General features: G+C 41.1%; 1 protein-coding gene across 1 annotated transcript; it reads left to right on the forward strand.

Annotated features, from left to right (window-relative positions):
* The first annotated feature begins 1,339 nt into the window (after positions 1-1,339).
* On the forward strand, positions 1,340-16,570 carry dcaf15 (DDB1 and CUL4 associated factor 15). The gene is made up of 13 exons (XM_061679963.1): positions 1,340-1,465; positions 2,028-2,125; positions 2,252-2,390; positions 3,218-3,324; positions 3,429-3,556; positions 3,639-3,800; positions 9,146-9,703; positions 11,487-11,578; positions 12,723-12,845; positions 12,921-12,997; positions 13,073-13,177; positions 15,587-15,702; positions 15,896-16,570. The coding sequence occupies exons 1-13, from the start codon at positions 1,370-1,372 to the stop codon at positions 15,949-15,951; spliced, it is 1,857 nt and encodes a 618-aa protein (XP_061535947.1). The 5' UTR covers positions 1,340-1,369; the 3' UTR covers positions 15,952-16,570.
* The last annotated feature ends 907 nt before the right edge of the window (positions 16,571-17,477 follow it).

Raw genomic sequence — 17,477 nt, forward strand, 5'->3', positions numbered from 1 at the left:
CGTGCCTGCGTGGTTTTTCTCCGGATACTCCGGTTTCCTCCCACATCCCAAAAACATTCGCGGTAAGATTGATCGAAGACTAAATTGCCCGTAGGTATGAATGTGAGTGCGAATGGTTGGTTGTTTCTATGTGCCCTGCGATTGGCTGGCGACCGGTTCAGGGTGTACCCCGCCTCCCGCCCGAAGACAGCAGGGATAGGCTCCAGCACGCCCGTGACCCTCGTGGGAGAAGCAGTACAGAAAATGGATGGATAGATGGATGGGTTAGTCGACATTTTCAGGCATACCTGATGCACACTCCATACCAGTAGGTAGCGTTAATGCAACTAAACGTTTCTTGCCAACACCCATGAAACATTATACGAATGACGTCATCGAAGAGCGAGCATCTCATTTCTCCAAACAGTCGGCACCTACTCGCTTCCTTGTTGTTGGGTGGAGCTAACATGTAGCGTAAACATAAGCTCTAGGAAGTCATTATAAAAAGGTAATGAGACTGGTACAAAAGCTCGGCCAACCACGCGTTATTAGGATTCCCACATAGTTTCCAGGCAGGACACGCCCTGCTCCAATATTACTCGCTCCAGGACACGCGCCGCTGCACTATGATTGGCTGTTGTATCCCTGTTTCCCATGGAAGGAATTCTCAGCGAGGCCCGAGATTTTCCCAGCCGGGCCTCTCAAGGAAAAAGTCCTGATAGAATTCCTTCTTTCCGGTTCTTTTAACGTTCGGTGGGTGGTCTTGTCCTCAAATAAGTATCTTGATACACTAGACTTGTCTTTGAGAATGTGTTGATTACAAAGGCTTCAGTCTGGTCGAAGGATACAGCGTGCTGGACTCGCTCATGGGATCCAGAAGCCGAGTGAGCCCCCATTCCAGATAACAGTTCCTGGAACCTCGGCGGCTCCTTATCAAACCGATTCTTGCCTTTTCTCAGCCTGAATGTTATTAGTATGTCTGTGGTGCATGTGTGTGTGCGCTCATAACGGTGTGGTCAGTTTTAACAGACAAAAGCTGGCGTGTGTGTCCTAGTGTCCTGTGTGTAGCAGCATAGAAATCTATTTTATACCCACTAATCCTAACCTTAACCTACCCTAGACCGCCTTAAATCCCAATCCCAGTCCTAAACCTAACCATGACAAACTTCTTCGTTTTTATGTCGTGCAAATATGATCCACGTTTGGGACGGTCATCTCGTTACATTTGCGTCACCTGCCCGTCCCGCGACGCAGGAGCCAATCATGTTGCAGTGGGGCGTGTCCTGCCGAGAAACTACGTGGGAATCCTAATAACGCGGACCAGCAACTGACTCTGTCTGGACCAATCAGCGGCGTCCGGAGCTCAGCACGGACAACCGTTCTGTCAGAGATGGCGCCCAGCTCGAAATCAGAAAAGAATGATAGCAAACACAAAACACAAAGAAGACACAAAGACCATATCGTAAAGCTTCTCGTGAGAGGGAAGGTATGCTCTTTTATTTAGTAAACACCTTACTGGAAGTACGACAACAATGTTTGGACTCTTGATGCGAGCCTCCTTGTTTTCCTTAGCGTCTGAGGCTAACTTGGAGCTGCGACCTAGCTCACTGGCTAACTAACGCGAATCGACAGAAGACAATTATTGATAGCTAGCAGCACCGTTTCCCTTCTTTCGCTTGTGGGTTCAACTTTGTTATCTTGTACAAATATGGGGAACTTGTTTGCTAGCCAGTGTATGTACCCTTAACAGTGTGTAATGTAACGTTTAAGTTAAATGAGATTCGACTTTATTGTCGTGAAGATTCGACTTTATTGTCGTGAGTCATGTCACAAGTGCAAGGCAACGAAAATGAGGTTCAGCTTTAGCTAGTTATTGTGACAGTTCAAAGCAGAGTTGTTTGCAAAGGCAGCACGACAACTTAACGTTTTCTTGACTCGTCAAGGTACTACTGTAGACCTACGCATTGCTTTGCATCGTGTCTCCTTTTCCCCAGTCAATAAAGACGCTATCTAACATCTGTTTTCGTTGTATTTGATACATTCTGCAGCTTTCAGGACAGTTCTCGCAGCATCTGTTCAGGAAGCTCCCTCCTCGAGTGTGTGTTCCATTAAAGAACATTGTCAGTGAGGAGTACTTGAGAGCAGGGTAAGTGTTGATGACACCAATTCCCAAGTTGGCGTTTGTAACACTTATTTTACACTATGAACAAACTAGTGTTGATCAACACAATCCAGTGGTACGGTGATGCAGTCATTGCCTGTTTGGTTCCAGGCATATCTTTCTTGGCTTCACCAAGTGTGGGCGCTACGTTCTGTCCTACACCAGGGACTGTGGAGAAGATGATGATTTCTCTTTCTATACCTACCATCTCTATTGGTGGGAGTTTAATCTTCACAGTAGACTCAAACAGGTAAAACAATTCTTATACAGTAATAGCTTAGTCTTGATAGTGTAGATAAAGTGCTACATAAATGCAGTCCATTTAGAAGTGATGGCGAGATGAAGCTTCATGAAGCATTGGAACACTTCAGCCATTGGTTCTAGTAATGGTTCATTTCTTGATGCTTCATTGCACATGAAACCACCTGATGGCCATGTGCAAATCACAGGCAGTTTGTATCTTTACCACAAACAGTATGTGCTGTGTTGCATTTGTGCGTCTTTTTAACTCATGAATGACTATCACAGAACAATTTTTGACCATGTAATTTTCCAACATAAAGTGTAAAATAGATTCTTTTTGAACGTGTTCTGCTTAAAATGTTCATCACCACTGGAATGGGAGGTTATATAATGTTTTTCTATCACTTTGTCACATGAAACATGAATTCACGTTGTCCATGCATTCATGCACTCCAGACGTTTTTCTGTCCTACCTCTCTGTTCCCGAGCTAGCACTGTCAACATAACAAACAAGTGTGCTCTCACACCTGGGTCTTCTGCATGGAGGCAACCAATCAAAAGAAAGGGGCGGTCTTAGCCAAATATGGACAAAGCGGATGCAAAACTGGGGCAAACAAGTAGCTGTCAGAGGGCCCTTTTCTGGACACTCGTATGACAAAACCAATGTGTTTTTTGAAATGTAATTGACACTTTTATAATAAGTCAATGTTAGAAAGTCACTCTATGGAGGTCTAAATAGCCAAAGTATAGGACCTTTAAGACCTCTGCATAGTACTGAAAAGTGAAACAGCTCATACTTTCTTTTTTTCCCTATTGTATGTATTGTGATTCTAGGTCCAATATGTGCGACTGTTTGCAGGCGAGGAAATCTACAATGACCTATACCTCACTGTGTGTGGGTGGCCAAATGACCAGTCTAAAATTGTCATCTTTGGTTTTAAGTAAGACCTTATTCACATCACTCAGCAGCCCCACACGGCTGCTTTAGTTTATTCTACCATTATTATATAGTAATCACGTTTGCCTATGTGACTCAATTTGTCAGCTCTCTCCTAATGAACCTGATGAGCGCTGAGAACTACAGAGACATCTACATCACCATCGTTTCAATGCCTCCCCCTCAGCCTTGCCTTGAGTGCTGCACACTTCCCTCGAACACATCCATCCGCAATGGTAAACACACACTCAAATTCACTCCTCTCTGCTGACCTTGCTTCCTCAGCCCGTCCCCTAATTATAATGTGGGTCTCTGTAGGAAGCGGTGAGTGTCTGGAGCACGGCTATGTCCTCAACAGCAGGTATCAGGTGGTGTACCCCTTTCCCACTTTCCAGCCAGCTTTCCAGTTGAAAAAGGACCAGGTCATCCTGTTAAATACGAGCTACTCTCTGGTGGCTTGTGGCATCTCTCTCTGCCAAGGTAATAATTAAAATTTACTGATAAATCTCAACGAGCCATGTCCATCAGATACGGTATATCCCATGTCCATTAAGAGGCTATCAGTAAAATAACACAAAATTAGATAATTTTCAAAAGGAAGATTTGCTAACAACAGTCTGTTGTGCTACTTAAGCCTGCCGCACCCAGAGCAAAGCAGCCGAAACCAACTTCACTGTTGAGCACTGTACAGGGTTGGGCAATTAGTTTTCATGAGTGGCCGACAGTTGAGCAGCTATAAGAGTGCCAACATCGAGCAGTGACAAACATGAAATTAAACATGAATAAAAATTAAGAAATTTACTAGGGATCTAACAATATTCACGATATTGCGAAATTAAAAGTGCCTCGATGTCGTGGTCTTACGGAGCCCCCCCCTGGTGCCAAGGTATGAGAAAAATACAATTCATTGATAGTCTGTTCCCTCAGTTTAGTAATCCGTTCCCTCAGTTTAGCAAACCGTACCCTCAGTTTAGCAAATGTCTGGGGCTCCGTATACCTACGTATATCTGTCAAGTGAAGTAAATTCTATTTGTATGTTATATTCTTACTCGTGTGAATTCTGTGTATAAATTGTCATGTCGTGATATATCCTACATCCAATTTCTTCAACTGAAAGGCAATATTGCTGTAGTTCGAGGGGGTTGATCATTATATAGCATTACTAGCAGGACTGGCTACAATTAGCCTGCGTGTTTCCTAAACACAGTACTAAATTGAGGGTACGGATTACTAAACTGAGGATACAGATTACTAAACTGAGGGTACAGATTACTAAATTGAGGGTACAGTTTACTAAACTGAGGGAACGGATTACTAAATTGAGGGAACAGATTATCAATTAATTTAATTTTTCTCATACCTTGGCACCAAGGTGGCTCCGTATGGTCTTGTCTCGGTATAAAATATTGATGCTTAAAATTTAGTTTTGGGCGAGCAGCCACACTGCTCAGCCAGGCTGTTATAGCTGAGCTTGAGCACTCCACTTCCTCATTTAGAGTATAAACACACCCGATGGGACACGTAAAACATGTGACTATGTGGGTACGTCACAAAAAATACTGATTGGCTGACTGGCCCACGTAACCGAAAGGCTGTGGTGGGAGAGGGAGTTGCCAGGGGACCTCTGCTTCCCTTCCTGCAATACTGTGAGTCTTAATGCAATACCGCATGCTTTCCCACGATATTGCAATAATTATGGTATCGTGAGATTAATACTATGATAAAACCGAACCGTGAGCTATAGATATTGTTACATCCCTAAAATATACCGTTTAGTTGGCCTGGACTTGTTTAAATCCAGTAAACCTTACTCCACTGGCTACCCTCGGGAATCCTATAAAGATCCCGTATTTTGGCTATTTAGACCAAAATAGAGTGACTCTCTAACATGGACGTAGTATAAAAGTGTCAATTTCCTTAAAAAAAACAAAACACCTTTGTCATACTAGTGTCCAGAAAAGGCCCCTCTGACCGCTATTTCTGTTTGACCCAGTTTTGAATCCGCTTTGTCCATATTTGGCAAAGACCGCCCCCTTTCCTCTATTTGGTTGCCTCTGTGTAGAAGACCCACTTGTGAGAGCACACGTATTTACATTGACCAGCCCTGGCTCTGGAGCAGAGGGGTAGGCGGAGATCTTCATTTTCAAAACTGCGCGCGTGGATTGCGCTTGAGTATAAAGGGAACCTATGCGCGGGACAGCCGCAGTGGCATCAGTAAGGTCGCCATCCGTGCAAGTATAAAGAAGCTTTTCGGGAGGAATTCTCATAACCTGATTTCACGCCTCTCTGCAAAAAAATGTATGGAACTCATGAATGCGTGGACAATTTTAATTCATATTTCACGTTTACCGAGGCACCATAGAGACAATGTTACATCCCAAATAGTACAAAAAGTTGGTTTGGCAAAATACCGGACCTTTAATCAGTTTGATGGTCTTTGCATGCTTTTGCTATAGTTTTTATTAACCATGTCTGCTTTTTTTTACTCAACATGCGTGTGTATACTGAGGGTTCAGTTGCCATATTGCAATGATGTCAGGCGCATACTGGCAGGGTATATGCGATATGTTCATTTACACTGCAGTCGCGGTGACAGATATCACATTCATATTAGATTTGTATCCACATTTGGAATATTCTTGTTTCTGATCTGGGGATCTCAGAATCAAGGCAGTTTAAAAGCATCCCTGCTATTGATGGCGGACCCTGCCTCTCACATATATTCAGCTTGGGTAGGCTCCGTTAGAGCTGGGCGATAAATTTATCGTCAATCTCGATCATCAACTGTTTGCGTATTTGCGAAAAGTGCGTTACAACAGCCAATCAGAGTCGCCCTTTTACTGCTCCACTTCTGGTTGCCAGTTGTGAGCGTAAAGAAAAAGTGTACCTCCTCGGCGAGCGAAATAGAAACTCTGGGTCCAACTCAGCCATCGTCACACAGAGCACGCCGCGTCCTCGGCGGCCATTCTTCGCCCATGCACCGGACTGGCGATGGAGGCAGCCTGCCGGTCCACGAGTTTCTATCGCCGGTGGTGTGGTGACATAGAGCAATGCTATTAGCTAGCTGATGTGCAAGGTATGTCGGCACCCTCAAAAACGGGCAACACTGTGTTTGTTCATGTGAAGAAGTACTACCACCACCCAAGTGATTATGTGGAAAGCATAAAAATGTGAGCGCAGTCTATACTGCCTGTCACTCACTGCGCAGCATATGCAGCATTACCAGTTAACCCAGGAGTGGGCAAACGTTTTGGCTCAGGTGCCACATTGACTTAAAATTTGACAGGTGGGCCAAGCCAGGACCAGATGCTTACATATAAAAAATTAACAAAACAAAAGGCATTGTAGTGTTTATACTTAGATTTACTTTTAATGGGAACAGTGTTGTTTTGTTAATCACCTTTTTTTTTTTTTTTGCCAGTGCATCAAAGTCTGGTGTTAGTTTTGTTGTGGCAATTCTCAGAACACATTTGAGGTGTTCATCACTCAGCTGGGATCTGTAGGATGCTTTGTTGGAGTTCATCACACTAAAAGTCTGGTCACAGACAGATGTAGAGCCCAAAACCACCAGCATCATATTCCTCTAAAACCGCAATGGTTTCTTAACAAATTAGACATACAGCCTTTGACAGGACTTAAGTGAAAAAGTATTTTGTAGTCCATTCTATATTAAACGTTTCTTTTCTTTGTCCCACTCATGGTTAAAGAACGGTTCAGAGCAGTAGCAGAGTAAAAACAGAACAGCCAAAGTCAAGTCAATCTATTACTGTACCTACTGCGCCACCTGGTGGAACCACTGGGCATTACATGACAAGGTCAAATGAATGCAGTCATAAATTTGATATGATTTGGGCAATTCTGGACCAATCATTGGCGGGCCGGATTGAAACGATCAACGAGCCGGATGTGGCCCGCGGGCTGGAATTTTGTCCTGAGTTAACCACCGCTTGCGGTGAGGCCACCAGACGAAAGAAAGTCAATCGTGTCATCATTGTTCAGGCGGGTAAAATGGCAAAACTAGTTAATCTTTATTATTGTTAAAGATGATGCACATTTGAAAGTAGCAATAACAGAACCAATAATAACAATAGGATCATAACTGGACAATGATGTTTACAATCCAAGGTATCTTCATTATCCCACAGGGGGCAGTTTGTTTATTTTGTATCTTGTACCTCCAAAAATACTCAGGACTTGAAACTAGTGCACCGTTGTTATATTTTTTCTACATTTGTTGCACCGTTTAGTGAAAATTGTTTTGCCTCATTTGATTAGTATGCCAATATCATGTTGGGGTTACTGTAAATATTGACTATGAGGTGTGTTGTTAACAAAAGGTGTTAAATGTTGAACTACCCTCTAGCTTCTTTAGTTTTCAGTGCAGATGCTTTAAAACTGGCTATTTAAAAAGTTAAAATTATAAAAAAATTGTACTAAGATATTATTATTTTAATTTTTTTTTTATCTGGCACAACAAAGGATCCAGTGAAACCTTTTTTTCTTTTCCGAAAACAAATCTGAAAGTGGGACATCACATTGTCATTCAAAAAAATAATTGCTCTGTTGGCCAGTTTCTTTCACGTTTTGATATTTTCTTTATTGCCTCGCTCACACTGTTACCAGCGAGCATCTTCTCATTTTTATCAGTCTAGTGAAGAGCAAAAAAAAAAGATACCATGCCTACTTAGTAGCATTGCATGACGCATATTCAATGACGGTTGCACAATGTACAGGTCTTTCTGTGAAAAGTGCTTAACACTAGCTTTAGCGGTTTCTCTCTTTATCTTGGCTGCCATTCTGTCTGTTTTGCCCTTTGATTACATTTTTAGAAACAGTTCCGTGTGACGATAGCGCACTTCTTTTCAGTCTTCATTCATAATGTCACATCTGATTGACTGGATGTGCTTATAGGCGAAACTTCCGCCGAGCAAACGCCCAAGTAGAGTGCTATTTCAACATTATGCCAACATTAACTTCGTAGTTTTAATTAGAGACGCTACTATTCAACAAATAACATACATACTGTAAATAGTATTTTTTTATTTTTTTTACCACGTCAATCACAAACACTATTAGATTAATGATTGGATGATCGAGGATGTTCCACCTAGAACAGATTTCCGCCTTATGCCATGGAGAAGACAACTAGTTTTCACCTTGCGTCCAATCGTTATGCAGTCTATGATCGTCACGCAGCGCACATAGAAGCACAACATAGATCCTTCCGTTCGTTCATACCAAGACCGTTCGCAAACAGAAAATAATTTGTAAGTAGAGGTAATTTTTCCACGAAAATTTTGTACGTAACCCCAATTGTTTGTAAACAGAGTAGTTCGTAACCCGAGGTTCCAGTGTAAATATTTTTGTTGTTTAGTTTTACAGTAAACTCCAGCTGGTGTGTCAATAAAGAGCTTAAAGCGCACACGAGGGAAGAATAGCGTTCATCACACGCTTGCTGTAAGCAACACAGGTGCATTCAGGGTATTTTCACGACACAGGAACTTGCATACACACACACCACGTCGTTCGGCACGTTAATCCTTTTTATTAGTTTATAATGTTTTTATGATTGTGAGAAGCCAAAGTCTAACGGGGTGGTTATTGGTCACTGCTCGTGTGGTTGACCAGACATGCAGACAGTATTTTAAACGAAGCTGCTGTCATGCCCTTTTAAATTGCCCCTTGGGGACATATAAAGTCATTTGAATTGAAATCATGATTAAATTTCGATTAATCGCCCAACCCTACCCAGTATGATGTTGTGGTGTTACGCCCCACTTATCAGACCATATTTAACTGCAGGTAACTGGCTTTCTTTGTTTCAGACAAGCAGGGTCCGTCATCTCAGATTCTCTACACAAAGAGAGCGGCTTTGTCACGTCATGCGTCCACATCGTCCTCTCCCACCACCTCAGCTTCCTCACTGCCTCAGGGATCTCCTGATAGACAATCAACACAGAGCAGGTTAACTCCTGTCCCCCCTTCTCCCAGCCAATCACAAGCTGCGATGCGAGCCCGAGAATTTGCAGCTGACCTCTTCCGACGGGCCCAAGGTGGAGCTGGTGGAGGTGAAAAAGAGGGAGCACAGAAACCATCAGAGCCGTTGGTGGTAAACGCTCAGCAGGAAGAGCAGGATTGTCTTAAGACGATGCAAAAAGAAACACAGACTTGTTTGCCACAAATGTTGACATCCGGCCATAATTTAACACAGTCCTCAAAGCAAATTATGTCTCCGGCGTCCTCTTCATCATCACCTTCATCTCCTCCTACACCATCTGCATCTCAGGAGCTTGACCCCAGTGAACCTGGATATGTCAACTACTCATGTCTGCACTACTGTCTCCAGCCGGGCTCACTGGAGCAGAATACAGGAGGCGTTACAGGTGAGAGAACAACATATACACACACCTACCACAACATTATGACCACTCACACAATTGAATGAGTTCCAGTACAACAACTTTGTTGTGTATAACATTCTGCCTTTTCAGTTTTGATTATTACTCTCAGAGAGCCATTAATTTGATGCAGTACGTTTTGACACAGCTGAAAACTACAGCCACAATAATGAACATGTTGCTTAATCAATAACTCAATCAAAGTCAAACCTTATTTGAAAAGGCAGAATTTTTGATGGGCAGGTCTTGTATTGGTGCTCATAAATGTCGATTGTGTTTTAATGGTGGTAGTTGTGGTACCCCATAAATGTATAACAGAGCTGCCAAATGTTACGGAACATAATAGGGAAATTTGCATCGTTTCAGCAGAAACTGGATATAGGAAATATATGTAATATACATAGCATGCATTTTCCGGACCGCTTATCCTCACTAGGGTCGTGGGCGTGCTGGAGCATATCCCAGGTAACTCTGGGCGAGAAGCGAGGTACAGTCTGAACTGGTCGCCAGCCAATTGCAGGGCCACATATAGACAAACAATCATTCACAATCACATTTATACTGATGTGCAATTCAGTCTTCAATTAACCTACCGTGCATGTTTTTGGAATGTAGGAGGAAACCAGGGTACCCGGGGAAAACCCACTCAGGCATGAGGGAGAACATGCAAACTCCACACAGGCGAGGCCGGATTTGAACCCTGCGTCTCAGAACTGTGAGGCAGATTTGTTAACCAATCTTTCACCGTGTCGCCAAATTAATCCATAGACTGATATTATTGATGATGGCATGTCAAAATCTCATATACAGGTACTTTGATTCAGGCTGCAACTGCGTCCGACATTACAAAGTTGATGTAATAAAAACATTAAACTGAGAAATATTGAAGCCATCATTTATTAATGATTATGACTGTGACTGTCCCATGGTAATCGCCTTGACACATTTTTGAAAATATGGAAATTCAGACAAATTGTTCTGGAAGCTAATTTTTATAGGTTGGCAGCTCTGTAGTATAATCATTAGGCATGTAACGGAACACCAAAATTGATGGTTCTGTACGTACCTCGGTTTCAAGGTCTTGGCTCGGTTCACATTCGGTGCAATAAAGGAACAAAGATTGCTTATCTTTTAGGTAAACCAGAACACATTTAATGACATTGAAAATGAAACATCATTTTAAATCTTTTTTTTTTTTTGGGGGGGGGGGAGAGTGCAACATCAATCATTTATTTTTTTGAAATATGCGCTTGTAACGCAGTTTCATGCTGCAATGTATGTCGCTAGCCATGATGTCCGCTAGCCTGAAGCTGAGCTGCGCTGTACTTGTATTAGGCTTGTGGATAGAGCGCAAGCCAGTCGCACTTTTTGTCCCTTAACTAATCCATCATATTCCATAATTGTCCTGCATTTGGTTATTAGCGTTTTTTTGAAGAATAACTATTTTTGAACAGAAGTTAGGGAAAAATTCTAGCAAGCTTTCGCGGGCTTCATAAAGTGATGTGTAGGGCCGCATCTGGCCTGTGGGCCTTAAGTTTGTCACCTGTGTCTTACGTGGTCGTAATGTTGTGGCCAGTTGGTTTATGTGATGTTTGCTAATGACAAAGCCCAAGTAGTATGTAAGGTGTAGCTGCATTCTAAGATCAGTGGTTACTTGTTACTGCTGGTAACTGCACACTAAAGGTTACAAGGAATATGTTTTCAGTTGTGTTGTGAAGCTGAGCACCTTTAATGTTTTGTCTTTGACATGCTAATTTTTTGCGTCAAGGTTACGAAGACGATAAAGTACAGCTGGCGTTCACGGTCACTGATCTTAAAGGCCGGAGCCTGCAGCTGGTCTGCGAGCCACACGATGGACAGGTCAGTGACACGCTGGATATATCAGAAGCGTGGGTTTGGGAGACCATAAACAGACAGACTTTAGACTCACCACAGCACCACATGTAAATATGTCACTGACAACATTAGTTTGCCACCAAAAGTGAGACCTGAGACAGCACTGTTTGTATCAGAAACTCACTATAAAGGGACACTGGCCAAATGTATGGCTTGATTTAATAGTAATTAGTTAAGATGGGAAAAAAAAAATCACCTCTATATTAATTTATTGCACTTTTGAGGTAAACCTTTTGATCAAAAAGGTGCCTTCATCGTTGTTGCTAACCGCCGAAGTAATGTCACATGTGCCTTAGCTCGCCAGTTTGTGAATAGACTGTGCACGTTTGACAATGAAGAGACAAAGAATGCCGAACTATATAGCAAGATTTTGTTAGGTTTCGGGCGAAAATAGCCCACGGCATGCACACTGTCATAGTTTGCCACGAAAAGTATCTTTACACAGCCCTAAGGGCAAGGACAAGCAAGCCTGTATACATGGTGACACACAAGGATTACGACATTGATACAGTTTGAGATGCAGCAGGCCATGCGGTTGAGATTAGAATCCCACGCTTCGCCAAGTGTTCTTAATGATCCAGAGGTGGGGTATTTGGTCATTTTGGGCCTTATCCTTTCAGTATTAATGCAAGAAGTGTTTGCATAGGCGTTATCACTACTTGTGATGTCACGTCCACAGATTGAGCACATGTGCTGTCCCGGTCAATATAGTTTTTGATTTCATTATAGTTTGTATTTCGTTTTGACTGTTTTTCAAATTCAGTTTGAAATAGTTTTTAGTGTTTTTTTTTTTTTTTTATATATTTTTAGTTTTTATTAATTTTAGTTCGTGTCACGACGAGAGGATAGTTACGTTAATTCGGTCACCAGCAGGGGGTGATATTGCCCAACATGGCGATTTTCTCCCATCAAGGTAATTTTGATAGGTCACGTACTTTGCATCTTTCAAGCCCCGTTTCATGCATTTGCAACATTGATAAGTGAGGCCCAGTGTTGGGAAGATTAGTCTGACAATGTAGTTAGTTACAATTTCAAGTTACCCTGTTGTGTATGTGTGTGTGTGTGTGTGTGTGTCTGTGTCACTGTGTGCGTACGTGTTCTTTTACAGAGTGTACGTGTAGAGCAGCTGACTCTGGACTTTGAGTATCTAATTAATGAGGTGATCAGGAGAGACGCTGCATGGGCGCCACAGTTCTGCTCTTTCAGTGACTATGATGTGGTCATTTTAGAGGTGAAAACACACAAGCTGATTGGGATTTGCAGTGCACATTTGAATAGAAGTGATTATAGTTTCTATGTGTGTCAGGTGTGTCCAGAGACCAACACTGTCATGATTAGCATCGGCCTCCTGTTACTGGCCTTCTCCCCCTTGGAACATTGCAGGTGCTTGTCGTCTCTTGCGACCTCTTTAGTAAAGATTTTGAGCTCCTTTAACATTCATGTTTTGCCTCTTCTCAGGCCCAACACATACCATTCAAACCTGCAGGTCAGTTGGGACCTTAACACAGGTGTGTGTTGCACTGTGGGTGTCGGTGACCTCTCAGAGGTTAAGGGTCAGACCAGGTAAGCAAACACATTGGCCTTGCCTCTTCTTGCTGAGTCAGCGGTGTTAGGTTGGGTTAGGTCAGGGCTAGGCATTGAGTCCTGTGATATTTATTTCATTAATGTAGTCGTTTCACCCCTAAAATTCCTGAATCAAATCTATTCATTTTGTATTTATTTTTTTATTCATTTATCCTGTTAAATGGCTGAATGATTTATTGTAAATAAAACAATATTTGTAAAATAAACAAATTTATATACATTTATTAGTTTTGTATGTGTTTTTTTCTCACACGGACTATTTTGGATGAAATGTTCGCTATCTGCTAAACAGGGGAGCAGAATAGTAATCTCAGGTTGGTAAAGTGCTATCATGTCATAATATTGAAGCATTTTTATGAGTACAAGTACAGATGCCAAGCTCTGAATGGCTGAAGATTCAGATGAGGTAAGAACAATGTACAAGGCCAATTAATGTGTTTAGAGATATAAATATCAAATAATACATGTCCACACAGGACGCTGCGCCTCAACTGGAAATTAATTAGTACAGCACTGCACACACCACTTTAGAACGCGTGCAGGTTAAAAGTATATTATTATTGTTAATAAATATTTGTAATATAAGATAAGCCTTTATTGATTGCACAATGGGGAAATTTGCATCGTTTCAGCAGTAATTGTGGATGTCTGAAGTATAAATGTTATATCAATAGCATGCAAGAGAACACATGTACAAGAAGTGCAGTGTACAAAATAGAAACTAAAACTATTGTCCATACATAGACTATCAAATTCAATCTATCAACAATGTTTGTTTGCAAAATAGAGTGCTGAGTTTTAATGTTGATGTTTGAGATCTGATAAATCTGTTTTAATAGATATTAATCATTTTTTTTGGTTTGTTTTGTTACCAGGGTTGCAAACAGAATTGGCAAAATGCTGATTAATCGTGGGACAGATATTTTTGATGATTGAATGTCGAAATACTTTGATTCAGGCTGCAACTGTCTGCTATTGGAAGCTTGATGTAATAAAAACATTAAAATAAGTATTGAAGACATAATTTATTAACAATTATGATTATGACTGTCGCAAGGTAATGTTCTTGACAAAATCTTTAAAATATGGAAATTCAGACAAATTTGGACAAATTGTTCTGGAGGTGAATTTTAATAGGGTGGCAGCGAATGGTACTACTGGCTAAGACGTTGTTCCTTATACAGTGGTGTGAAAAAGTGTTTGCCTCCTTCGTGATTTATTTTTTTTGTCACACTTAAATGTTTCCCATCATCAAATAAAAGTAAATATTCGTCAAAGACAACACAACTAAACACAAAAAGCAGTTTTAAAGGGAGAAAAAAAATCCGAACCTACATGGCCCTGGTTGAAAAGGTGATTGCCCCCCCCCGTTAAAACATAATTGTGGTTTATCATACCCTAGTTCAATTTCTCTAGCCACACCCAGGCCTGATACTGCCACACCTGTTCTCAATCGAGAAATCACTTAAATAGGACTGTCTGACAAAGTGAAGTCGACCACAAGATCCTCGAAAGCTTGACATCATCCCGAGGTCTAAAGGTCGAGGTCAGTTTTGCCGAGGTCAAAACTGCATTTTGTGTTTACTTGTGTTGTAAAAAATCAGGAAGGGGTTAAACCCTTTCACACTACTGTAAATGGCATTTCTCGGACCCTAACTGCCTAATCATGGGTGCAGAATATCTGTGTTATGTATTTTGCACTTTACAGCTTGATTACTTTTTATTTATTATTATTTATTTTAAGACTTTATTTACAATACAGGGCTATTTGTCATTATTAAAAACATGGAATTATTTTTTTGGGGGGGGGGCTGGACGGGATTGATGGCATTCCAATCATTTCAAAGGGCAATATTGATTTGCTATACAGTAAACCCCCGCATGTTTGCTGTTTGGAACCCGTGGATTCACCTATTTGCAGATTTTTTTCAAATAATTTTCTTTAGTTTTTTCTTTTTCGGTGGGGGATCAACCCCGAAAACATCCCTACTTTTTCAAGAATAGGTTTTAAAAAATGCAGTTCTAATGGCCATCAATTATCCTCGGGTTTTCGCTATTCGCGGTCCAGCCGTGTCCCTATCCCCTGCAAATAGCGAGGGTCCACTGTTCTGGTAAATTGAGTTACGAGCTTGGCCCTGGAACAAATTAAACTTGTAAGTCAAGGTACCACTGTACTAAAGCTTTACAGTACTTGGTTGTTTTTAATTTCACGTTAGGTGGGCTAGCCACCCAACTAATGTATTTGAATAAAAACAAAAGTCAATGATGTCCCCTTTACACGTAATTGAAAAGTAAAAAGATCGGCATGATGTGCAATGTAGTTATGTGACCTTAAGCTGCAAATGTATGAATGTATGCATGCAGTAATGTATGTGTATGTTTTGTCAGCGGGCGTGTGTGGAGCTCTTACAGAAAGTCCTGCGTGAACACGCTGATGAAATGGCTCATTCCTGAAAGCAGCTCACGCTACATCAATCGCATGACCAATGAAGGACTCCACAAAGGTCAGTTGTACATGCACATCTCAAGTACACTTCATAACGGTAGTAAGTTTGCCTGAGGCTTTTGTCCGTTTTATTGTTTAAGTCATGCTGCTTCAAACTCTTGTTTTTGAAGGTTGAAAGGTACTTGGAGTTTTTAATAAAATGTGCTTAAGAACTATTGAGTTAATTAAATGGTTCCCCCTCTCCCATGTAGGATCATCTCTTCAGGTGTTGGCTGATAGCGACAGGTGCACCTGGATTGTTCTGTGACGCGTCACAGATCGATGGGTATGGAATCAAAAGGAGCACCGCATTAGTAAAACGGGCTCAACTGCACTGTGATAACATGTACACAAAAACTGTGCTCGGGGTCATACACTTGTGTGTGTGTATATATATTTTTTTTTTTTACAATTACATATTTGTTTTTACGTAATGTATACTTTGTAAGTACAAAAAGCAAACGCTGGACTGGACAAAGGTTCTGACAACCATTCTAAGAGTTCTTTTCTTATACAGTACATGAATATACCTGAAGTGTTTTGTGTCTGCAAGTGAGTATGTATGTTGACCTGGACCTGTGAGATAAATTTATTTGTATTGTATTTGTCTAATGGGACTGATTATTGCTGCTTGTGACTACCTTGTTCCCTCATGTGGCTGAAACTGGCCTGGACTCACAAGGCTGCATTTTTTTCTCATAGAAGATAAAACTAAGAAAAAACCTATGTTACTCTAAATATCTATGAATGAGTTCTATCAAGTATTTGATTACTTGTCACTTTTTTCAAGTCTCATACATGTTTCACAGGTTAATGTCATGCGGTATATTCTTAGCAAGGAAGTAAGAATCTTAAGAGATTTTGTCAAAATAAAAAAATTAAAACAATTTGTTGCACATGTGTGTAAACTACGAGATTTGTGTATTTCAATTTGAGTAACTTTTACATAAAAAAATTGCCTTTGATGGAGAAGAGTCCAATGTTCCCCAACTTTTTAACCAAGGCACCTAATTTTACATTAGAAAAATCCCATGGCACACCACCCAACAAAAATGTCACAAAAGGTATGAGTACTGAAACTGATCTTGTATCAATTCATTCACTAATTGACCAGGGTGCAGTCTGGGCCTGTTTAATTAAGCACAAAGCTAAAATATACTTGCAGGAAGCCATGACTTACTCCTTCTGCCATCTAATGGAAGAGCATTTAATTGTGCCGGTCACTGTATGTCACTGGCATAGATGAACGCAAATACAATTGTCGTCATAATTTTTACACAAATTAATGAATTAGGATAGTTACCTTTATCTCTCACGTAACACACATGCTACGGCCCACTGGTTGGGAATCACTGCAGTCAAATCAATATGCACACGTTTGAGAAAGCAATCACAACCTTTTAGTCAATGAAAATAAAGCTACAAAGATCACAGATTGTACAAAGGTCTTAGGAGAGACATCAAGAGGGCCTCTTGATGAAAGGTACAGCAGCATAAGCTTGAAGGTAGAATCCACATTACAGTATATGAACAAGAACACGTTTACCTGCTAAACCTCATCTTAAAATGTTTTGCTGTGGATTTCTACCCAGACACAACAAACGCACAAAACCTATTAAGCGGTCTCTGAAAATAATTGAAAGTTAAATCCTGATATAACTTGTACATTGTGCTCTTTGTAAAGGGTCGGTCTCAAAGGTCAGCACGTCTCCAGGCCTGATCCAACATCACATTAAAAATAGAGGCTTCGTATAACTGTCGGCAAACCACAACATATATCCTAAGGCAGTTATG

Source organism: Phycodurus eques, chromosome 6 (assembly GCF_024500275.1).
Source record: "Phycodurus eques isolate BA_2022a chromosome 6, UOR_Pequ_1.1, whole genome shotgun sequence".
Classification (NCBI taxonomy): domain Eukaryota; kingdom Metazoa; phylum Chordata; class Actinopteri; order Syngnathiformes; family Syngnathidae; genus Phycodurus; species Phycodurus eques.

Excerpts from the sequence above, each read along its gene's own strand:
- dcaf15 (XM_061679963.1), top strand. The coding sequence starts at position 1,370 with ATGGCGCCCAGCTCGAAATCAGAAAAGAATGATAGCAAACACAAAACA. Across the intron at positions 1,466-2,027 it reads AGCTTCTCGTGAGAGGGAAG|CTTTCAGGACAGTTCTCGCA; the intron begins GTATGCTCTTTT and ends TACATTCTGCAG. Across the intron at positions 12,998-13,072 it reads TCCCCCTTGGAACATTGCAG|GCCCAACACATACCATTCAA; the intron begins GTGCTTGTCGTC and ends GCCTCTTCTCAG.